The sequence below is a fragment of the Scleropages formosus genome, chromosome 3, assembly GCF_900964775.1.
Source record: "Scleropages formosus chromosome 3, fSclFor1.1, whole genome shotgun sequence".
Taxonomy (NCBI): Eukaryota; Metazoa; Chordata; class Actinopteri; order Osteoglossiformes; family Osteoglossidae; genus Scleropages; species Scleropages formosus.
Genome location: NC_041808.1, coordinates 10,467,220 through 10,492,125, shown reverse-complemented (window position 1 = coordinate 10,492,125; position 24,906 = coordinate 10,467,220). Strand labels below are relative to the sequence as shown.

General features: G+C 49.4%; 1 protein-coding gene across 3 annotated transcripts; it reads left to right on the top strand.

The window, feature by feature from the left end:
- The first annotated feature begins 1,580 nt into the window (after positions 1-1,580).
- miga1 (mitoguardin 1) lies at positions 1,581-24,709 on the top strand. 3 transcript variants are annotated; one of them, XM_029250291.1, is made up of 17 exons: positions 1,615-1,937; positions 2,513-2,601; positions 3,369-3,543; positions 4,875-5,043; positions 6,139-6,269; positions 7,501-7,636; positions 7,915-8,051; positions 8,980-9,103; positions 16,400-16,500; positions 19,534-19,652; positions 20,302-20,374; positions 20,583-20,669; positions 20,753-20,851; positions 20,974-21,108; positions 21,916-21,969; positions 22,258-22,374; positions 23,462-24,709. In XM_029250291.1, exons 3-17 carry the CDS (start codon positions 3,433-3,435, stop codon positions 23,678-23,680), a joined length of 1,812 nt encoding a protein of 603 aa, XP_029106124.1. In that variant the 5' UTR covers positions 1,615-1,937; positions 2,513-2,601; positions 3,369-3,432; the 3' UTR covers positions 23,681-24,709. The 3 variants fall into 3 exon arrangements, with proteins under 3 accessions (XP_029106125.1, XP_029106124.1, XP_029106123.1); XM_029250292.1 differs by lacking the exon at positions 2,513-2,601 and having other exon boundaries at positions 1,581-1,656; XM_029250290.1 differs by lacking the exon at positions 1,615-1,937 and having other exon boundaries at positions 2,359-2,601.
- Positions 24,710-24,906: the final 197 nt, after the last annotated feature.

Genomic DNA, 24,906 nt, shown 5'->3' with positions numbered 1-24,906 from the left:
TGATTATTTTTGACTAATTAATGTTTTGAGTTTGCAGTGTCACTAACTGAATAATGTCTTGACACTCTTTGTTACAGCAGTGTTGACATTCCCAGCAGGGGTATCCAGGGACAGCTGGTAGTGGAGTAGTTAGAGCTACTGCCTTGAGCCCCAAAGGTTGTAGGTTCAAATCTTATCAGTAGCTGTAGTACCCTTGAGCAAGGTATTTACTGTAAATTGCTCCAGTAAAATTACCTAGCTGTAGAAAGGCTTGAATAACTGTTAGAAGATTAACATTGTAAGTGGCTTCAGAAAAAAAGAATCAGTGAGATGTAAGAAGTTCATATTTTTGTTCCTCACTGAGGATTCACACCTTCAAGTAAAGGAACTCATATTTTATCTGTGTACAGAGCGATCAGTGCTGTTTATCTGAGGCAGGACATGTGGGGCTCTAGTGAAAAGCATCGCCGGGATGTTATTAGTGCCAGCCCGCTAGTAGATCCTCATGGACTCGGCTCTAGTTACTGAAAGGCTTCACCAGAAAGTTGTGTTATATCTCAAGGAATTTCTCATGGATGCGGCCTGCTGTCTCAACTCGTGAGGCGCACTACTGCAGGGCTTCCCCTGGAAGTTCTCCCGCATCAGATGTCAGTGTTCTTTTTCGAAAATGAGCACCATATGTTTAGGGAGGTTCTTGTTTGTGTTCCACCATTAGTTTTGATTTAAGGGTATGTTGTTACTTTAAGCAGACAGTTCTCTCTATCTTATTGGGTGTGCTTTATTGTCCGGAACACCCCAACCCTGCATTTCCAGGTGTAAACCAAAGAAAAATACATATGCACAAATATATATATGTTTACACACACATTTTCAGAACCGCTTGTCCCATACGGGGTCACGGGAAACCGGAGCCTACCCGGTAACACAGGGCGTAAGGCTGGAGGGGGAGGGGACACACCCAGGATGGGACGCCAGTCCATCGCAAGGCACCCCAAGCGGGACTCGAACCGCAGACCCACAGAAGAGCAGAACCCGGTCCAACCCACTGCGCCACCGCGCCCCCTCTATATATGTTTATATATAGCTTATATATATATATATATAAATAAAATAAAGTATATATGTATTTTCTTCTATGAGATGTATGTTGGTTTGGAGAAAAGCATCTGCTAAATTAATAAATGTAGGCCTATATATGTTTCTTATTTATATATAATCATATCTAAACATATGTTTTATTGTATATGTTACAGAGGTGTCGTATAATAGAGTATATATATATATGTTTATATTGTATATGTTATATAGGTGTATATAGTATAATAGAGGATGTGTGTTTATATTGTACGTGCTATGTACAGTATAACATACTGTATGTGTTCATATTATATATACACAATACATATATAATAATGTTTCTCATAAGCACCACCGGGAAGAGTATGATTAATTAAAAGTGGTTTCAGAGCAAGTCAGACAGCGACGAGCTCACGAGTTATTACCCCTAATTGTGTTAATAAGCTGATCCCGCGCTCGTCGCCGCCGATTGCCCCCCGCGGACCGACGCGGCTCGTGGCCGAGCTCGTGGCCGCGCTGGCGCTCGCGCAGCGCCCCACTGCAGGCCTGCATTTCGGCCACAAGGGGACCGGCGGTGGAGGGGAAGCGCGGCTCTCCGAGGCAGGTCTTCTCCATTCCCCGTCTGCTTTCCTTTTTCCTTTCTGTTTTTTTTTTTTTTTTTTTGGGTTACCTTTTCGGCACATCGCGCGCCGTTTTGTGCCGCGAGCGCTTGTTCGGATCGGTGTCCTTTCGGGAAGGAACGCGACACACACACGACACGGTGTGCGATTCGGATGGCCGGGATCATACAGCTAAAGGCAGAAGAGAGAGGCGTTACGGGCGGATCGATCGGCGGATGATCGCGGCGCAGCCGGCGGCCGGGGAAAAGCAGCGCTTGCCTTGTGTGTCGCCCGGTCGCTCCTTCCCGGGACCGGACTGCAGTTATTAACATCATCCTCATCATCAGATCATCATCATCATGTTGCTGTTTTCTACATCGTGCTTGTTTTGTAAACAGTAACGGCTGCGTTGTTGTCCGGGGCTCGAGTCGAGCTTCACGTAGACTAGACGGTCCGTGCGGACGCGCACACACAGCAATCCGTCGATTCTCTCTGCCTTTTATAATTATGTGTGTTTTTTTTTTTTTTTTTTTCCTCCAAATGTATTGTTCTGGTCAACAATGGGAGCGCACGTGCGCTGAAAGCGGAGAGCGTTAACGCGCCGCGCGACCTTTAGCAACGGCTGTTAACTTCACTCGTGTGTGTGTGTGTGTGTGTGTGTGTGTGAGAGAGAGAGAGAGAAATGATTCCGCATAAATATTCTTTGTATTGGATGTGCGGACTCGAAGGCGCTGCATGACTGCTGTACCCCTGCGCTGCGGCTCTGCTTGTGATTTATTGCTCTTATATTATGATGTGGGAGGCGTTTTTGGGACTGCATGCACCATAATGTATTTTTTATTTGTATTAATAATCAGGGCTTATGCCAGGGCCGTGTAACATTTCTGGGCCAAGAAACAGAACAATTATTCTGAACTGATCCGAGGGCTGACCTGTAAAAATCATAGTAAGTGATGCGCTGAATCTTCATTGTCTAAATGGAAAAAATGTTTGTTTTTCATTTTGGCGCAACTGTATGTATAAAACTGTATTATTATGTGATTCTGTATTTATACTATTTGTGGTAGGATTTTTTTTTGGGGGGGGGGGGGGGAGTTCTTGCCACCCCAGAGTTGCACGGAGGCCGTGATCAGGCCGTGTTTAAGTCTTAACCTCTTAATTATTTCTTTGAAAAGGTGGGGCTGAAAATATTCACGGCCAAGAGATTTAACGAGAATTAAGACTGTTATTTTTAGCTTGGAAGAGGACTAAATGGATAATTGATCATGCGACTGCTGGTGGGGCCCATGTGCCCTAATGGCTTAATGAGATGTAGTACGTAGTACTTCCGGCTCCGATGACTTATCTTACCGTGAATTGGCGTAAACCGTCCAACGGGTGGCGTGCCGCGCCGCTTCGACCCATTACCTTACAAAACCGTAGTGCCCTTGATCAAGGTATTTGCGCTTAATTTGCCCCGGTAAGAGGACCCTGCTGTATAAATTGTGGCAGAGTCGATTATCCAACATTGCGCGTCGCCTTGAGCAAAGAAATCAGGAAAAATGTTAATGATTGCAGTGGGAAAGTTCCAGCCCAGCTGGTTGTTATACTCAGTCCCCATAGCGATGTTATCGTCTTTGCTGAAGGAAGTGCAGCAGAGAGAGTTCGGTTGCTCGCTGAAGGCGTGAAGACGCAAACGCGCGTTGCAAATAATTTAATTTCCTTTCTCCGCAGCTCGAGTACTAACGGGCGGGATGGCAACCGGGTAAACGCCGCAGAGCCGGGGGGATTGCGGGATATGGCCGACAACATGACGGAAGACGCGGTCGGCGGCTCCGAGTCATCCTTCAAGACGGTGGCCCTGCGGGTGGTCGACCTGCCCCTGTCCGTCTACAACTCCTTCTCGCAGGTAGCCACGGCTTTGATTTAACCGCCGTCCCTCAGCTGGCCTATTGCAGGTGTTCAGGGCCATCGCTTGTGCGGTTAAGGGTCCACCTCTGTAAGAATGGAGACCGAAGCGCTGCCGGATCACCTTCGGTCGCATCCGAGGTCCGTCAGCTGGACGCGTCCCCCTTCGGGCTGCGTCTCCTACATCCTCGTGTTGTCCCTTCCAGCCCGGTTCCCGCCGGGACGTTTGATTTAAACGGACGCGCCGCGTCGAGTCCCGTCCCGATACCGTCCGAAAAGGCCCCTCGGCTAAAATGCGGTACGAACATCAGCGTGTCTCTCTGACCGGTGGCTGTGGCGCCTTTAATGGATCTGCTCGCGTTTAATACGACGGGTATTGGCTGTCGGGCCACGATGTCCTCATAGTTGTACAACAGCACATGCTCTCTAGAGCGAAGTGCTGCGCGATTTGCTGGTTAATGGAAAGTTAGCTGGAGGCAAGCCATGCTAGTGCCCAAGCACAGTGACAGGATTAGAAAGGATGGGGAAAAGTCAGTACTGTACCATGGTAGGAGAGCCCAGCGAGTGTGGCTGTTTCTTACCCGCAGCACCTAGTAGTCCAGCATGTGTCCATTTCCATTAGCTGCTCGTCTAGGGTCAGGATAGTCCGGACCCTATCCCGGAAGCGTAGGGTACGAAGCAGGGTGCTACTTGGACGGGACACCAGTCCGTTGCAGAATAATTGCACACCTGTTTCTCATCAAACCACTGTCCAAACGCGGAGCCTGGCAGCTACCCGCCGCACCGCCCTGCCGTTCGGTCTGTTTGCCGACACACCTTATTTAGTTGCTCGTTTAGGTGGCACTTTTCTCCAAAGCAGCTTTACGATAATTTCCGTGCTTCGGACAGGGAGGAAAAAAAAAACTAGGTCTTTGCAAAGAGTTAATTTCTGAAATGATAGCGTTTTGGTTTCTTTCATGATTCCGAGAGGCCCGTTCCCCACTCGCATTACGTTCCACCGCCCTCTTCTGATTTTAAGGCTCTTTGATGATTTGCGCTTCATACCTCCGTTGAGCGAAGGCTTGACGTGCACCCACAATTCGCATCTTTGCGCCAAGATGGGTTATGTAAGGTGGTCACGTGCGGCATCTGTGGGCCTGCAGCATCGGGAGGATCTGGGGATGGGAGTCCGGACGACCGTTGGAGATGCGGTTCCCCATTCCGTGTGAACTCCCCTTCAAAGGCGGCACGGTGGAATTGATCTCCTTGGAGGGGGGTGGTGGTTGGGGGGTTGGTCTCGGGCGAGGATGGAATTGGGCTGAAGTGTCTGTCACCCCCCCCATCCCCCGGTAGGTGAAGCTGAGTGCCGGCACCAAGAAGCTCCTCGCCGTCACGGCCTTCGGCGCCGTTTCCCTCCTCTTCCTTGCTCGCCACTTCCGACGAAGAAAAGGGAGGAAGAAGGTCCAGTCTCCCTGGGAGCAGGCAAACTTCGACTTCCTCTCCGTGGAGCCGCCGGAAAAAGGTACGGCGTAGGGCGGAGCGGATCGGGATCGATAACGGACGTTCCGGGCTGCTTCCGGTTCTTCGGACACGGCAGGACTCGCCAGGGAACGTCTCTGGGAGCTTCTTCCTCCTGGCTCTTCGCTCGTGGTCCCGGAGCACCAGCGCGTGCAGGTCTCTGTTCTGTTTGAGCTGGGGAGCGCGGGATTGGTTCGAATATCGAAACCTTCTACTTGGTCTCCTCGGGTTCCGTTCTGCCGAAAGCCCAAAATCCCCCGTGAGAATCATAAAGATATAAACGGTTATCATTTATGTATGATACATTGCATAGTGAGTTTTGATGCGGTATTTTTTTCCCCACTAATTTCACCCGTTGTTCATGTCAAAATAATTTATGCTGACAATACAAATACAGTACAGTATTTTATTCCTGTGCCGCACTGATATTTTCAAGTTAATTTCTAAATGTCTTTTGCTTTTTCTTTTCAACACCGCCATAACTCACCTTTCTCGCTTGCAGGCAATTTAACATAAACTAACTTGAATCAGTGCTGCACACAGACATTTGCATTTATTCGTTTAGCTGACGCTTTTCCCCAAAGCGACTTGAAATGTTAAGGTACCTGCGGTTCTTTGCCCATTTATACAGCTGGCTAATTTTACCCTAAAATTGCTCCGGGGGGTCGCAGCTGGTGGTGGGATTGAACGACTGGCTCAACTACGGTAGTAAGTTACTAGCTGAGCTGTCGCTCTCGGTGCCGAGGCTCTTCGTTTGAAGCCCAGGAGCGAAGACGCGTGCCGTGTCTGGTTAGTTCCGCGCGCCGGTCGCTGCCGGTCACGAGTAGAACCTGTTCAAATCTGGCTACGATCCCGGCGCCGATGTAGATTTGTTCGAATCGCGTGCTCGGCTTAATATGTTTGGACAGGAAGGCCGAGGTCGCCGCGTCACGACGATCGCCTAGCGCTTCGAGATCTAACGCCATCCAGGTTTGGCGGCCACCGGACAGGGCTGAATTACGCACCGCCGGCCTCCCGTCGCCACCGTGTCGCGCACGGGTCCGCTTCCGGATGCGTATCTCCGCTTCCTCCCGCCACCTGACCCCTGTCTTGTGTGCAGACTCGAGCCGCGCCAGCAGTCGGCAGAACCTCAGTCTCTCCTTGAACTCCAAGAGCTGCCCCTCCTGTAACGTTCTCTCCAACGGTGGCCTGTACAGCCGGCTGTCGGGGTCCCTGCAGAGTCTGGCCTCGGTAAACTCCGGCGTCCTCTTCATCGTACATTTCACTTGACGTTCGCGTCCGTTCCCTCAGCGGCGGCTTTTCGCCAAAGAGGTGTTACAACTCACGGTAAACGTGTGCACTTCGCAACCAATGAAGAGCTTTAGATATAGATACGGAAATAGTGGAGTTGAAACACGCTCGGCGGCCGAAGCCGCTTGTCCCACGCAGGGTCGCGGCGAACCGGAGCCTAACCCGACAACATAGGGCGTAAGGCTGGATGGGGAGGGGACGCACCCCGGATGGGATACCGGTCCATCGCAAGGCACCTCAAGCGGGACTCGAACCCCAGACCTACCGGAGAGCGGGACCTGGCCAAACCCGCTGCGCCGCCGCACCCCCGAGTCGAAACACTTTATTTAAATTTTTTCCACGTATGAGACCCCCACGTACATCACAAAACGCACTCAACTATAAGCTGAATTAAAAGTGGAGTTTGTCTGATGGCGCCACTTTTGCCGGCTCATGTTGCACGAGTAGCTGCCTGTAGACCTGACTCTCATAGGAAATAAAGATGACGCTGATAGGTGGTGTGCTGCAAATTTATCTACATTTATATTTATTCATTTAGCAGGCGTTTCTCTCCAAAGCGACGCACGTCCCCGAGAACAGTACAAAAAGTCCGTTGGAAGAGTGCAGCGGTGGAAGGAGAGATTTTCCGATTTCGCGTTCCACCGTACAAAGCAGTATACATCGCATGAGAAGCTGCACATGGGGGTCTTTTTAAAATAAAGATAACATAGCACAGGTTTATGCGGCACGTGGTCGATCGGGGGGGAGGTTTCTCTGAAAGAGATGCGTTTTGAGACTCTTCTTGAGTGTTGAGCGGGATTCAGCAGTTCTGAGTGAGAGAGGGAGTTCATTCCACCACATCTGAACCAGAACTGAAAACCTTTACATGTTTGATTTTGGACCTCTTGTGGGTGTATGGGACCACCAAGGAGCCAGAGGTGGAGGAGCGTAGCGGTAGCAGCAGCATGGCGCTCGGATCGGGTCCCGTAGGTATCGGACATGCGCACGCACACGTGTAGCTTTTACAAGATAAGCGGGTCAAAAAGAGCTGCTTTTGTTCATGCCGCATTAATACGTACACCCTTCTGTCCCTAGTATGTCGGCCCAACCGGTAAAGATGAATAAAGTCTGAAGAAAACGTGCTCCTCCAGGCCCGCGTAACGTCGGCGCTGACGGCGTGTTCCTTCCCCAGGTGAAGAGCGTCAACTCCTCCAGCAGCTGCGCTTGCGTCAACAGCTCCAGCTGCTGGGACAAGGGAGGCGGCGACAGCGAGGCCTGCAACGTGATCAACGTCCCCGTTACCACTCCGGAGAACCTCTACCTCATGGGTGGGTGCCCTTGATAAACGGAGGGTGTGGGCTGAGACCCCGCCCCAGCCTTTCGGGGGGGTTCGATGGATATTTGCCGGGATGGAGCGCGAAGGAAACTCGTGTTGCGTGCGCAGCGAGCGCGGTTCACGCGGCGCCACGAGGGCCGCGTCCTCGGATGGCCCCGGGTTCGGGTGCCGCTCCGCTTCCCTCCCCGGCTGACGGGGGGGTCTCTGCGAGGGCGGTCCTCGGAGACTGAGACCGAGGGTTTGTGACGCTCCGTGTGCGTGACTGCGCAGGCATGGAGCTGTTCGAGGAGGCCCTGAGGCGCTGGGAGCAGGCGCTGTCGTTCCGCAGCCGGCAGGCGGAGGACGAGGCGGGCTGCGGGGCCGTGAAGCTGGGGGCGGGAGACGCCATCGCCGAGGAGAGCGTGGAGGTGAGCGCCGTACGCTGGAATGAAGCTTAACGACGCTCGCGTGTGGCGTAGCGAATGCGCGCGGTTCTTGTTTTATTTCACTCGGCACATTTGCGCGCAGCACCCGAGTGACGCCGTCCTTCTGGACTATTTACCATTTGTTCTACTCTTCATCTCCATGGGGATGTTGGGGTTACATTTACTTCCAAGTGAACTTGCAGTTATGGTTTGATTAATTTCTGCCATTTGAACGTGTAATAAAGTCAAGCTTTTCTCCGAATCATTAGAGTGGCAAAGGGAAGTGCACGCATGCTTTATTAAGGGTTGTTATGTGCTTTTCTCTGCTGTGAAATTGAAAGGGGGGGGGCGCGGTGGCGCAGCAGGCTTGGTCGGGTCCCGCTCTCTGGTGGGTCTGGGGTTCGAGTCCTGCTTGGGGTGCCCTGTGATGGACTGGCGTCCCGTCCTGGGTGCGCCCCCTCCCCGTCCAGCTCTGCGTTGCCGGGTTAGTCTCTGGCTTGCCGTTATCCCGCTTGGGACAAGCGCCTTCAGCCTGTGTGTGTGTGTGTGTGTGAGAGAGAGAGAGAGAGAGAGAGAGAGAGAGAGAGAAACTGAAAGGACGTCTGAGCCTGTAATGCGATGATTTTGCAACACTCCCCCCCCCCCCCCCCCCCCAAATCACTGGTTTCCTTAACCTTCTTGAGCTGGAAATTTATTTCTTAAATAGTTTGCTTTCTTTTAAAGTGGTGGTAATCTCCCATGAAAGGGTTTGTAGATGGTGCTTTTAGGGAAAATTAAACCATTAATACAATATTGCCCTTAAGCCAGATTTCATGCAGCGGTGTTGCATAAGGTGAAAATGGTTGGTTTGTTTTTTGCAAGAGGTGTAAGAAGCAGGAATGAAAGTGTGTGCGTGTGTACACGCGCGCATGCGTGCCTTTTCTGCTCCCAGGACATCATCAGTGCCGAGTTCATCCACAAGCTAGAGTCGCTGCTGCAGAGGGCCTACCGCCTGCAAGAGGAGTTCGAGGCTACGCTCGGGGTGTCGGATCCCTCCGCGCACGACGACGACATTGGTGAGCTGCCCCTGCGCCCCCGCTCCTCGATACCCCTTCCCAGCACGTGGAGGACAGAGACGTAGGAAGGAGAAAGGATGGATTCAGTCATCGGGTTTCCCAGCTGTAATGATCGATACAGGTACTATGGTACAATCCTGGTACATCAAGGCTCCACCGCTGTTCCTGCAAACGGTGAATGTGCTGGTTGCCTCTCCTTCCAGAACAGCCTGGAGGAGACTGGTTTCGAGGAGTACGAATCTGTTCAACCTGATGGGGGGCGCGTCAGCGAGTCTTCACACCTGCCCAAGTCATAGCGGCATCACAAAGTCTGAACATCGACATCGCGTTGGGAATGTTATATTCCGAGCTGTGCGGCAGCTCTGTAGAAGAGAATGGGGGGGGAAAAAAAAAAAAGAGTGGGGAGCAGGGTTTGTAGCGGTGAGTGCTTTAGACAAGAACTGCTGCTGCAGCGGTGGGAGAGTCATCAGCATAATGGCTGCACAGCGCGGGGTATTTAACAGCACTTTTCTTGCGCGTTCTCACAAAATCGCCCTGCCACGAGCGTAATCGCTGTATTTCCTCGGATTGAAATTGAACATTTTTTTTTTTTTTTTTTTACCCTCTCAGTCTGCAGTGACGTGAGGCATCACTCTCAAAGATAATCCACATTTGTCTGTCTTGGGGTCAGCTGGGGGGGCAGGGGGGGGGGGGGCATCTGACTGACCCTTCCTGGTGGTAGTTTGAGTCAAGCTCTCCAATCCGCACCATATCGCTGGATTTAAAGGGGACACACCAGCAGTACTCATCACTACACGCGCACACACCATCTGAAACCGCTTGTCCCATGCGAGGTTGCGGGGAGCCGGAGCCTAACCCGGCAACACAGGGCGAGGGGCTGTATGGGGGGGGAGACGCACACCCAGGACGGGACGCCGGTCCGTCGCAAGGCACCCCAAGCGGGACCCGAACCCAGACCCACCGGAGAGCAGGACCCGGTCCAACCCACTGCGCCACCGCACCCCCCTCCCATCACTGCATTAAGTGTTAAATAATATAGTCTGCAGACGGAGGCTGTGACCCACATCCAAACAGTTGTCTTAAATATGGCCCCTCAGGAAGGTAATCCTGCATTTAAAAAAAAAAAAAAAAAAAAAAAAAAAAGGGTGTTTGAGACATTCCTCGGTCCTGCAACAAATAAAACGCTTTAAGCCCAGACCTTTGCACAACCCAGGTCCTAAGGGTGACTCCGAGACCCTCCCTGCGAGACGTTCGCCGTCATAGACGGCAGGCCGCGAGGAGGTATGGAATGAATAAGCTGCGATTTAGTAATTGTGTGTCCGCATCTAAGGAATGTGTCTATTATAAAACGCGCTTTACTCTGTTTACTCCGAGCTGTACGTCGTTTTTGGGAGGGAGAAAAACGCACCGGCCGCACGCGTAAGCGTAAATGTGCTAGGAGGGAAGCCGTCGGTTCCGCTGCGTTCCGGAGACTCCCAAGTCTGCCTTTGAATTCCGTTGTCGTGGGACTCTGATGCAGAATTTAAACACCCACAGAGTGCAGGAAAATTCAGAACGGAACCGCCCCATCTGGGTCCCTTTCTCTTTTCTCTGCCGCTTTAACGGCTGCTGCGCTGCGGCTGTTTCCTGGGAAACTAAGAACGGGCGCGCTGCAGCCTTCGGTTCGTGTCGAGGATTAAAATAACCGCTGTTTATCTGTAGCGTGTTTATTGTAGGTCCCCCTCCCAGCCGTCAGTAGATGTTTTTCACGTATTAATTCAACCTGTAAGGAAACAAAAGAGGCAAAAGAAATCACTGAAAAGAATGAATTCACACTCGCTGAACGAGCTGTGCGACTGGACGTGGGTTCGATACCTGCTCTGTTCGCATGGAGTTTGCGTGTTCCTGAATGTGAATTTTGACAAGTGGTGAGTGTGTGTGTGTGTGTGTTATGTTGTTCTGCTATACAGATGGGTGCATGACTAGGGAGTTCAGTGAAGTAACACTCTAAGTTACTCTAAAGGTATCCGTTTAATACTAGTTAATAATCATTGTAAGTCACTTCAGAGAAAAGTGTCAGTTAAATCAATAAATGTACATGTTTCACACCGTTTAGCTGTCAGGAGACCTGCAAAATCCAGATGCGGTAAATATAAAGAAATTCTTTGTAAGCCATAGTATAGGTATTAAGTAAAAATCTTAGTAATGTCAAATTTTTAAATAATTGGTGTATTTCACCGTGTGACTGTTCTCAGAATACGAATACAAAGAAATGTGTAGGACAGCACAGGGGGGAAAACGTTGCAGTATTTAACAGGGATGGTCATGTATTACATTTACATTTATTTAGCAGCTGCTTTTCTCCAAAGCAACTTCCAATGAACTCTATGTAGTGTTATCAGCCCACACACCTTATTCACCGTGGTGACTTACACTGCTAGATACACTACTTACGCTGTGTCACTCATCCATACATCAGTGAAACACACTCTTGCTGTCACTCACACACTACAGGGGACCTGAACAGCATGTCTTTGGAGTGTGGGAGGAAACCAGAGCACCCAAAGACTTACACTGCTAGATACACTACTTACACTGTGTCACTCATCCATACATCAGTGAAACACACTCTTGCTGTCACTCACACACTACAGGGGACCTGAACAGCATGTCTTTGGAGTGTGGGAGGAAACCAGAGCACCCAAAGACTTACACTGCTAGATACACTACTTACACTGTGTCACTCATCCATACATCAGTGAAACGCACACGCTCTCTGTCACTCACACACTAGGGGTGAACCCCAACAGCATGTCTTTGGACTGTATTACTAAGATAGCTTGTTCAGCGAATTTGAATTTATTGTTCATTGAAATATTTTAAATTCATTAGAATTGTTAAATTTCCTCCCAAATGCATGTACATTACTGTGTGATTATGGTGGAAGATCACATCTGGATCCAAGTGTCCCTTCCTGCTAATGTAACGCACACATTGTATTTTGTCCGAGATGTACGTCGCTTTGGAGAAAAGCGTCTGATTTTAAAAAAAAAAAAAAAAAAAAAAAATCTCTCGCTGATTTACATACATTTATTCATTTAAGTTTTCTGGTTGTGGTGCAGAGGACGGGGGTGTTATAAATTCAGTGCAGTTGTGTCTCTAAATTCGTAAGTGCAGATGAGACTATTTGCTGACAAAGGATTTTTATGCGGCTCTTGCTGCGCTGCAGCTGCTGCGGGCCATAAAAGTCCCCCTGGCCTTTGCATGTCATCTGTGTTTAGAAGGCCAGAGTAGAATTTACAGTGTGGATGGAGGAAAATATATATTTTTAAATGTTTATCTGTTTCAAAATGTTTATTGATCTGTTCAAACTTCTGCATAACAGTGCGAGAGCTGACTGGTCATCTCACGTGGTAATAATTCCATCCTGAGATGAACATCTCGGGGAGTTCAACAGATGCTGTGTGTGTGTGTGTGTGTGTGTGTGTGTGTGTGTGTGTGTGTGTGTGTGTCTTTTCCTCACTAGGGGGCAGCACTCATGTTGAACACTTTTAGCCACACCCCCAAGCCCAGTATAGCTCAGGGCGTTTGAACCCCAGCCACCTATCAGCACCAGAATAACAGGCTGTGTGCAGCCAGGCTACGGAAGCTTCTAGAGCCACAGAAAGTGGTGGCTGTTGAAAGCAGGTGGCCACCACACTCTAGTCAGCCTGTATCCGCCGAGCACATCGTCTGCAGTCTTTCCGCCATTTGTCTGCGGAAACTCGCTCGGACCCCCTGGGTATTTTAGGGCTCCGGATGGCTGAGGATTTTGATTGCCTCCTATAATGACGGCTTGAGCTAAAGTTTCACTCGCACATTAATGACGCCTACAGGCAAATCTGATGGTTTAAGTATATGTGTAAGCGATTAGCTATGCCATGAAATTTTTCTTGGGGAGAAAGATTATTTAATGTGTCATAATGTGACTTTTACAGCTCCAGGTCACAAAATACAGCTGTCGGTTTAATGAGCCAAGTTTTAACCACTATTGTGGTATAGATGCAGTGCTGCTCGAAAGTATGCAAAACCTATAGAGATGGTCATTATTCCTCTGTAAAAATATTAAAAAGTTTATATTAAGATCTACATATCAAATGATTATGATTCACAGACCTGATTCTACTTATCTACTTGGTTTAACCAAGGCAACCTGGGGTTCGCTTATTTTTTTGCTCCTGTGCTACTTCCATTTTCCTGCTAGACCCGTGATTTCCTCTAAACGAACATATGGAATTGATAATTGCACACCTATCGAGAAAGACTGCTTCTCATTAAATAACCATTTCGTGGTAAAACTGAGGGACCCGAGGAGTGCGCTGTATATACAGCACTGAAGAGTTGTGATTCATTTTGTGTTGTTCTATAGACTGAGATGACCTTGAGGGCCATCGATGCAGGTGAGTCTAGAGGATTGTGGGTCTTGGTTTAGATCTGTAGGGGGTGCGGTGGCGCAGCGGGTTTGTCCAGGTCCTGTTCTCTGGTGGGTCTGGGTTCGAGTCCCTCTTGGGGTGCCTTGCGACAGACTGGCATCCCATCCTGGGTGTGTCCCCTCCCCCTCCGACCTTATGCCCCGTGTTGCCGGGTTAGGCTCCGGCTCCCCGCGACCCTACTTGGGACAAGCGGTTTCAGACACGTGTGTGTGTGTGTGCTTAGATCTGTACAAAAGTGTGACTTTACTGGACCCAACACATGATGAGTCTCCAGCAATAAGGCCTGGCAAGGCTGTAACTAAGGCAGTGCTGGCTGGGCTCACTTAAAATGCAGGAAGAGGTCAGTCCCGACGCAAAGGATGCGGGGATGGATGACCGCAACTGCCCGGTGCTCCCGGTTCCGATCCGCATGGTGGTTCAGAGCTGCGTTCCTGGAATTCTGGCCTGACAGGAGGAGAGGAAGGCGTTGTGAAACCACCATGTACATCTCACACAAGCTTCAGTTGAGAGATTTCCCGTGGGTCCTCGTGGCTGCCGATGTAAATCGGGTTCTTCATAACACAGTTCTTTGTTTGTTTCTTGCACATGTTCAAACCGCAGGAAAACATGAGCGATAAAGTATCGGAGCAGGGTTTGGGGCAGGATCACGTTGACCAAAGGGTGGACGTCGCCTCGATTGTCTCTGACAGCTGTTTACCTCCTTGTTGAAAGGGTAAACAACCAAAGGCCTGTTGAGTCTTTTGTGTATGAGGCTAGATCCAGGAAATATTCAGACCGAAACACTCCTCGCACATGCACCGTGTGACCGCTGTCGAAGTTGGAGTTGGTCAAAGCTACGACTGCGTCTCTGCTTCTGACCGAGGTGGTGACTCTAGATGGCAGATAGCGGTCCCTAAATAAATGCTGTGGTTCCCGATCACGAGCCGCCTTCTAAATAGAAAACGAAACGCTACACCGTGGAAGAAAAGCTATCTTTAGTCATTAGTAATTGTTCAGCCGGTCCGATTGTGTTTAAAGATGTTTATTAATTCGGCGGACACTTTTCTCCAAGGCGACATACAAGCGAGAGAATACAAACGAGCATCTCCCCAACAGATGGAGAGGAACGCCTCCACAATTGTCAAAGTATGGTCAAATACTCCAAAGCCTTTGTTTAACCAGCATACGTTACACAAGTAGCTGGACATCCTATTTTTTCATATATGTATTTTATATGTGGCATTACGTGATTGATGGAAACGAAAAAGATTCCCCCCCCCCCCTCCTTGGGCAGCGCATGTATGCGTATCGTTGACCAACACGGCGTGCCGGCATCACTGGAATGGCGTGTGCAATTGATTAGCCAACGGCCTGCTTTTGCTTTCTCGGGGTCCTTAATATAGCCGGGTCCTTGTAACTGATAGCAGCGGCGTTAAGTAGCTGCAAGTTGATATGGAACGGAGGCTGTGGCTCTTCGCCCAAACGGCAGCAGCAGGCCCTTGGATGGCCTCACCGCGGAGCAGACCGACTGGGAACGTGGGCCTTCGGCAACGTGAGGCTCGTGGGTCCTGTCGCCGAATTCACAACATCGGATTTACAGCCGGTCTGCCTAGACAAAACAGAGCGTTGACCGAGACACGCTGGAGCTTGACAAATCCTGCTGAGATGTTTCCAGTTGAGCTCGTTCTTTTGTGGCAGCGGGTGCCGATAAGACCCTCAGCAGGCCCAGGGCTGACGTCTGCAATGCTTTCGAGTCGGGTGCCGTATTTCTGACATTTAAAGTTTTAGTGACAGATGGGTCTGCTTTAAATAGACTGTTGGCCTGGCAGTTGAGACAGGATCCATCCTGGTAAGGGAAGGAAGGGGAAGGGGAAGGGAAGTACAGGTCAGTCCTCTGGATCTTCTGACCATCTACATGTATACTTCCTGACCCAGTGAAGCATGGGGCAGGTCTGAGAAGCTCATCAGAACTCCACAACTCATTTTTCAAACGTTCCGCACTTTTCACCTAAGCCATCTTCACCCTGAGACAGTTTGCACCATATAGGTGGTCTTAGATACGACATATCCGACTTACTACATCCCAGACTTGCAGCGACTGTCCCGTCAACCTCATTCTATTTTTGAGCCCTGACATTCATGCAACCTCATTTTCGAGTCCCGACGACGACCGTTCCATCTGCTATATGATACCATCCGCTGGCCATGCTGCCATATTTGCTATTGTTTGGGTCTCAATCGGCATTTGGTTGTCCGGTAGGGGTTGTGTTTGCTTTACAAAGCTTTTTGTTTGTGATTCCCTTCAGGCTACTTTTTCTTTAAAATACCTAGCAAGTGAAAAGGTGAGCGTTCCAGTTGTACAGGGGGGAAAAAAAAGCAAAAGAAAACCGATTTAGAAGTGAAAGTGAAGGTAATGGTGCAGCATGAAAATTATAATACTGCACTTTGTATCGCTATTCTACATCGGTATTATTTTAACATGAATAATGTGTGAAATTAGTGAAATCTAAAACATAGCCCTGTTACAGTGTATCATTCATATTCTAATGGTTTATGTAATGTAAGGGATTTGTAGACTTGCAACAGGGAAAGGAACCCCATTGTAAACCAAGGGCCACTTGCGCTAGTCTAACGTCAGAAATAATCCGGTGTTACCAAGTGTTTGGAGAAGGGAGAAACCAGAGCATTATGCTTAGGGCCAAGCACTGGAGAACACTCTTGAATGGCTGCGCTTGGTCTGTTTCCTCCAAGCGCACATCCATTTGGGGAAAGAGTTGTAATGTTCAACTCTCTCTATTTATCATTGGCCTTCATGGCTGATGGAACACTGTTCAACATCCTGTGTTCTTCCACCCCTTCCCAACAGACAAAAATACTGACATCACGGTGCGAGAGGACGCGGATGACCTTTGCCTGAGGGACACCATGAGCATCGCCTCCACGGACTCCTTCGTGTCGGCCGCTGAGGTAAAAGTCCTCCCCCTCGCCTAATGACTTCACCATGTGGTCCAGCAGCTGCATCCGCTCACCTGGATGTCACCATGATGCATTAAGGAACGTGATCCAGATAGTGTGCAGACGCATCAGTCATCGGAGTGGGAGACGGCGCTACTCCGATCCTTCTCCCCATAGGGGGAGCGGGGCATGTGGAACTCTTTATCCTTGGTCCTCGGGAAGAGCTCCACCGCTGTGCTCACCAGGGGTTCCTCTTTTTCCGTTTTGGCGGCCGACTTTCTGGGAACTAGAAAAGCAATCTGCACGTCAGCAAGGTGTACTCGTACCGATGCAATGGCCAGTTAGTTCCCCCGTAAAACCCAGGATGGTGCATACCTATCCCTTGTTCTGTGCTCGCAAGCGTTTGAATCTCGCCAGAGGAGAAGGTAGCCTCGGCAGGCATTCGTTCAACGTGACGAGGCTGTCGTTTGATACATCGGTTTTCGTTTTGATTCGAATTTCCCAATTCTATCCGAGAATCCCAACAGCGCAAGGAAGTTGCGTTCCTTGGAGTTCGGCCGCCGTTTGTCGGCGTAAGATCGCGGTATTACAGATGTAGTTATGGAGTGTGACCGCCTGGCAGTCGATGATGGTAAGTGCAGACCGAGGAGGTGAAGAACTTGGCGCCCTGCTTGGGAGGCTGACATTGCTCGTCCTTCACACAGTCCTGACACTGTGCCCTATGAAAGGGCGACAGAATACTTGTATATCATGGCAGCGGTTGAAACCGCGTGGAGCCGGTTTGGACTTGGTAATCGGACTCTCACTTTGGTAATGATGTTGACTCACGCTGGAAGTTCGGAGTTGAGCGTTGGCCATGTTCTGTTCTCCTCACCGGAATGCCTCTGTGGTTGGGAAGCCCGGTGTCTCCAGTGTGGAGGAGGCATTTTCCGTCACTTAGTGGCCAGTGGTGGCGGTTGGGGGTTATAGGGGAAGGGGTACAGGAAGCAAGCTGCAGCAACTGATGTCTCTGCTTAGCTCCTCTACTGCCGTGTCACCGTGATGTGTGTCCACAGCTGCGAGGCTATTTCAGATCACTGCTTTTCTGTGCGCCCCTCCCCCGACCCCATTTCTCTCTCTCTCACCCACGTTCAGAGAGACCACCTCAAGGCCCTTGTGGCATCCAGAGATGGAGAAGGAAAAATCACACATCTTTTCTCAGGGTCATAGCATCGAAGAACACTGATGAGGAGGAGGTGACCGGGGACGCCCTCTGGCATTTGACCGCTTGGCTTCCTTCACCGTGACTTAGCGTTTGGTGAAACGGTACTACATTTGGTCTAGTCCCAGCATTGCTAGCATTAGCTTAAACACGAAAATGCCAGAAAAGTCTCGAGTGTTGCCAACAGCAGGTCATCCCCAGAGGTGGATGGTCCCCGCAGGAGAAACGCCGCCCCGACCCCGGTTTCTCAGCCCAGCCTGTTTCCTGATGGTCGCTTGCGAATCTTGGTGCCTTCGAACAAAAATCACGCAATGTGGCAGTAATGAATAGGAAAGAATAAATGCTGTCTGACTATAACGCGCCACATGAGACCGTTCGCTGTGTCTTTGTAGGTGTTTTTAGCGAGCCTGTTGGAGCAACAGCCTCCGGCTAATTTCGCAACTAATCCGGTCCACCAGCAGAGACTTACTAGCCGCGAAGCATTCAGCTCGTGTTGCCGCACATGGGCGCGATCACTAGGGACAGATGTTCTGGGCTCTGGTGTTGTCTGTAATCAAGAAAACCTTGTTTACATGCGATCTACAACACTGTCCCACACCACTATGACACGCGCGCGTGGGGCGATGATGCGGAGACGATCGCGAACGCCAGAATTAGCGGGAGCCGTTTTCGCTTCCTGCGCAATTGCTCTCGATGACGTCGCACAATTTAAAACTGGGTTTTACTCTGTTACGCAAGTCGGAAGAGGAGGGATATGGAGCTACACGCCCGAGCTCTTTCACAAAACTGCTGCATTTTATTTCTCGGCGGCGTTGGTTTCCGCGCTTGTCCGATTTGCGGCGAGGGGTTCGCCGAACCCCAGCGAACGCCGTACGTATCTGTAGTATGCGACTGGCTGCGCGAGTGGATGAGGGATTTGTCTCGGATGAGACGCGGGAGTCAGGAGTGCGGATAACCTGGATGTGTCACTGCCGGCCTGAACAGATTACGTGGGGGTGACCCATTTGCAGGCTGCTCGTGAGCCTCCACCCCCTGCTAGAGATAATGTCTTTGTGCACCCCCACCCCCGCACCATGGCCAGCGGGGGGCTGTTTAACGTCCGTCCGATGGTAGACACCTGGAATGCTGATAACGGGGAAAAGGACGGGACTAGCCTTCGAAACGGGTTGGCGCTCTGGACCGGTCCGGCATAGAGCCACGGGCGTCTTTCACGCCTTCTTTCTACACTTTGAGTGCGTCTCCTCACACACCCCAGTGTGTGTAAAGGATCTGTAGTTCCTGTTTACGGATATTGACCTTCAGCGGTACGCTTGGTTATTGGAACCGCCGGCTGGTCATTTGGGCCCTGCAGGGTTCGTCCATTGGGTCAGGCTGGACGCCGCGCTTATGGGGCCGGGCTGGTGACTCTGTTCTGCAAGTGTCTCTCCCCCATCATTTTCAAAGTAGTTGGCAGTGATGAGTGACAGCAGCAGGTGTGTAATGAGCAGGTAATCGTGAGTTCTGGAAAAAGTGGGCAAAATGCTCTAGAGCTCATGTTTGTGACCCAGCAGGTGGCGTAGTGGTTAGAGCTGCTCCCCTTGGACTCGGATGCTGCGTGTTCAAGTACCCCCTCTTACTCCGGTACCCTTGAGCAAGATGCTTCCCCTCAATTTCCCCGGTAAAAGTTATCCTGCTGCATAAGCAGGTAAATTGGTATCAGCTCAGTGAGTATATGTAGTAACTGGGCTTTTTCTGCGAAGTCCAGTTAGAAGCCTGTTCGAAAGTGACCGAAGAAGTTTCTCCTGTTACGGTCATCCCAGTGGAGAAGCGCGTTGCTCCGTGATCCTTCGCGTTCTCTCTACCAGCTGTCCGAGCACCGGGAGCTGAGGACTGCCTACACCCTGGGATCGCTGTGCCACTACCCCCTGTACGAGGAGGCTCTGCAGCTGGCAGAGGAAGGCAAGGTCTCCTGCAGGGTGCTCAGGTAAAGGGAGGGACATTTGGTACCAACATTCTGGCGAAGCTTGGCCATTTCGCTCCACGAACACCTTGCCTGGGTTCTTCAGATATGTTTTCATGACCTGAAACAGCTGTGTCTCTGTGTGTCTTCCATTGTCCCCTGATCTGTGTGTTAATTACAGTAACACCTCACCCTACGTCGGTAATTGGTTCCAAAGGGCGCGACTTAAGTTGAAAAACTACGGAAAACGAAATAACCCCTAAAAAACCAACTTAGACCACCTGTAAAACCCCTAATAAGCATTCCCCTTAAGTATATACACTTCAATTAATGCCAAAGTAAAGAAGAAAAAATCCAAAAGAATGGTAGGTAAGACAATTTTTTTAAAACTTTTAATTGACTTTATGGATTCCAATATATTTTACGTATTTTAACATTTATTTTTATTTGATTTTACACTTGTTTTTAAGTGATTTTTAAGTTTTCGGCTGACGCGACTTTACGTCGGTCAGCCGACTGAAGACGAACTGTGTTTTTCCATATATATTTAACAAAAAAGCCGACGTAAAGTCGAAATCGACGCAACACGAAACGACGTAGGGCGAGGTATTACTCTAGTTCTGTATTTTAACAGCAGGCATAACAAAATAACGAAGGGTTATTTTTCATTTAGAACTGAGATTCTCGAGTGTCTTGGGGACACGGACTTCCTGGCCAAGCTGCACTGTGTGCGACAGGCGTGTCAGGTAACGCACTGCTACAGACTCAAACTAGCTACGAAATGCTCCAGGTGCTCGATACATAGCATAAGGGAGGTCCTGAACCCAACTCATTTAGCGCTTTCCAGCTTGGATGAACGAGGTGTACAGTTTTAACTTATGACACCTTTTGTGAAGAAAGCTTTAATTTCTTAAAATGAGCGGCTGAACTCCCTTGTTCCGCCTTGTTCCGCAGGTTATTCTGCGTGACAGAGCAACCAGAGTGTTCCTGGCCGATACGGGGAAGAGGATACTGTCCTCCATAATTGTTAAAGCACACAAGGTGAACGTTGTTAGGCTCCGGGGGTCTTTCTTCGTCACGGTAAAGACAAGGGACCAGTGCTGATCAGGATTTGTGATTGACAGAGCCCAAAGCGGTTTGAGGAGGTCTTTGAGGAGATGATGACTTTCTTGGAGCAAACAGACCACTGGGAGAACACCGAGGTGGAGCTGGCTACACGGGGGGTGAGAACAACCTGGTCTGAGTGTCACCTAAAAATCTCAGCCTTCCCATTCCTGCCAGATCATTCATTTGTGGATCTCACTTAGAATCTCAGTTGACCTACTGACCTATTTTTGCCTGATAGGTTAAGCATTTGAACTTCTATGACATAGTCCTGGACTTCATCCTCATGGATTCCTTTGAGGATCTGGAGAATCCACCCATCTCCATCCAGAACGTAGTCAACAACCGCTGGCTTCACATCTCATTCAAAGAAACGGTGGGTACGCATAATGAATTTAAGAAGTGTGATAATCTTCAGTAGACGTGTCATGGTAGCCTTGCATTGTGCATAAAAACCTGCAGAAGAGCCTGCAGAAATAATGAGAGACTGAGTAAAACCACCTCCTAGTCATCTCGGAACTCCTCCTTTCTTTGCATTTCCCACCCGATCCACCTGTCCGACTCCACCCCCTTGAGTGACTCCACCCCGAACCCCCCACCAGCTTCTTCTGTCTTTGTAATGTTGCTACTTCCAGGAGAGAACTCGGCACTGGGTGCTGCTGGTGAAGCAATCCAGATGGGCCTATCTTGGCATCATTTTCAGGATTTATCGTTCAAATTTTTCGGGACGTTTGGTAGCAATATATTTCTGTTGATTTATTTTCACCACATGGCAATCCATGAAAGAGTTTCACAGACTTGAGGAGATGGAATTTTGTCCATGATGTTTATGTGGACGAATGTTCCTTCAGAAAGCTAAATATAAATATTTAACTTTTTTTTTTTTTTTTTTTTTTTTTCCTTTCCTAAAGTGGGATTTTAGCTTTGCTGGGTGAGGTCAACGTATTTGGCTTTGATTGTACGTGACCTTATTTGGGGAAAACTCACCGATGCGGTGGTGATTGCAGCTCAAAACCATGAAAATCGTGTTTCCACATTCCTGCCCTCTTTCTTGTTTCCTCCCGATTTTTTTTAAAGCAAAGTATTTATAATATGCATGTTATTTTTTTATATATTTATATAAAAATAAAAGCAATGAACTGTTAGAAGCTTGATCGCTATTAATGACAGACTTTGTTTGTAGGCCGTGGCATCCAGCTGCTGGTCCGTGCTGAAGCAGAAGAGACAGCACATGAAGGTAGATGTGGACAAGTGAAATTTCATTCTTGGAGTGCAGATCTGTGTTGAATTACAGTTATCTGGTACCCTCAGCATGTTGTGAAGCTGTCTTTGATAATATGGAGTATGCCATGCGTATACGGTAAATCACAGTAGATATATTTGTTAATGAAGAGGAGAGGATGGGATTTGTCAAACAATATACATAAAATAGTCAGTAAACGTCCATGTTCTGTATGTTTTCCAATGTGCTTGAGGTATTTGATGGCCTTATACAACATGCCTAAGCGGTGCCTCCTTAAACCAGGTTCCAGATGGATTCATCGCCCATTTCTACGCCGTCTGCGAGCACATCAGCCCCGTCCTGGCATGGGGGTTCCTGGGCCCCAAAAGCTCTCTCCACGATTTCTGCTGTTTCTTCAAGGTACAGCCTTCGCGCGGTTCGTCTCGCGGCGCCACGGGCTGAGGAACCGCTCAGCCTTGCTGGACAACTGATGGACGTTTTTTCAACGTCTGTTTCGTACAAAAGAAACCTTTATCCCAGGAGTAAGATTTTTCCAAACTTCAGATGTTGTTTTAGTTTGTTTTTACTTGGACGGCCAAATTCAATTTTTTCTAATCAGGGAAGTCTGGAACGTTACATTTGCTTTGATACTTTCAACGGGCCAATTTTTCACCCTTCATATTATCACATTATATGCTTGACCCCTTCTAGGACTTGAAAGCTGAACTGATGAGTTTACCAGAAATGATTTTTGAAGGATTTTCCATCCACGTGCCTTTTCTTGGACTTGTTCGAGTAGGCTAGAGAGGTTTATAAAATGTATTGTCAACAGACTCTGATATCCTGCAAAAAAAAAATTATTTTGGAGTACAGAACATTCTGGCTCACTGCTTAAAACCGTAGTCTGGATTGTCCACACATGGAGGTTCACAAGGTTTCTGAATGGAGTGCTTTATCTGAAAGCCAAAGGATACAGGAGCCTTGACTCCTTGACAGAGCAAAGATTCCTTTAGGTAGTTCATGTTTGACCAGCAGGACATTTTAGGCCAAAGAAATGCAAACCACTTTCCAATGAGCATCAGCATCCCATTGAAGCATCTGTTTTCAGCATGAATCTCTTCGCTGTTCTGCTGCCAACTGGGACCCCAGTGCTGGACCATGCTTCCACAACAGTGCTGAAACCTGGCCGAGGATCATGCCTGGGGGGGTCCACGTGCGTCTGCACAATTGTCACGCTTGTATCTCCAGGGATGGGAGGTGTGGATCTGCCGGGATCTCAGATCTGGCATCTGTTGCCATGCTGAAAGTGTGGTGCCCCCCCAGGGACCAGTGCTCATTGTTTCTTGAATACTTGCGTGAGGATATATGAGATGCTGCTAAGTGGCAAGCAACGACGGGCTTTGTCGTATTCAAACCGAGTGCTGTCGTATTTCTAATAGAAAGCAGCTGCTGCGTATGTGTTGTTACAAGAGGGGCAGTTTTACAGCTCCGCTTCCCTTTTCCACAGGACCAGGTGCTCTTCTTCCTGAAGGACATCTTTGACCTGGAGAAGGTGCGCTACTCCGCCGTTGACACCCTGGCCGAGGACATGCTGCAACTGCTCCATCGTCGCTCTGAGCTGCTGCTGGCCTATCTAGGGGCTGACTCCCTGCGTCCCCCTAACGGCTGCATCAGCACCCAGTCTCCCCTGGTCTCCGGTGGGCTGCTGGAAGCCCGAGTTCAGTAGTGAGATCCACGCACCCCTGCCTGTCTTCCATATTCTAATGTCCCCTCCCCACCCACTTCCTCACCAGTGTGCACACAGACATAATGCAGACCTCTTGTCTCGCACATAATTCATCCTGTCAGCTGCACTCAATCACTGCCAGTCCCTACAGACTGCTCCTGGAGCAGACTCCTTCCATGGGGAGTATCTGGACACTGCACACCAGATTTTCTGTGCTGTCAGTTTGATACACCCCTTGGCCCAGACTCCACCCACAAGGTCTGTGTGACACACCCCTCTGGCCAGACTCCACCCACAAGGTCTGTGTGACACACCCCTCTGGCCAGGCTCCACCCACAGGGTCTGCCATCTCTGCCTCTTCCAGCTCTCATCCCACTCCCATCTGCTTCTACAGGTAACATTCTAGTGTTTGTCGAGGACTGTCCTTATAGCACGGATGACAAAAAAAAAAGTAAGGATGGAAGTTCAGTTATATGACTGGCATTGTCAAGTGTTTTAAACCTAATGGAACACACTGTAAATACGTGGCTTTTACAAAATGTAGGCAGCGTACAGGAGAATAGTTGCAAAAACTACCTCCTCCTAGTCACTTTGGACAGCAGTTTAATCTTAGTAGCTGCATTTTATTTTGTTTGTACTTGAAACACTCGTGTGGCACACACTATATATTTTTAGAGCTTGCCAAACCATCCTTGGCCACCCATGCGCAGGTGAAAGGAGTCTGCATACGCTGCCGGTCGAACCGGTGCAACCCAAGCTACGCCTTCCTCGCTCTGTGACTGTGCATGGAAAGCCACGCTGCTGCTTGTACGCCTTCGTCAAAGTCCGCTTTCCTGCCTGACGGAGATCTCGGAACGTGAAGCATTACCGCTGGAGAGTCCTTTCGCTGTAAGAGCAACCCCAGCTTATTTTTCCGCCCCCATGATATAACATCACGTGACTTTTTAAATGCACAGCGTTGGGCTGTCGTGAATGTATAATACTTTTCTTACAATCGAATATTAAGGCCTTACGGATAACGCACTTATATTGCCCTGTCGCCTGCAGTTAGCTCTCCGGACAGGTGTTGGGAAGCACATTTCCGTGCAATGCCCCCCTCCCCCACCAACAAAAACACACACATTTTTTCTATCATGTTTCTCTGGAACTTCAAGAACAGGTGCCAGTTGCTATAAGTCGGGCTCAGAGTTTAATCTTCTGCACCAAAAAAAGTTATTGCTGTCCGG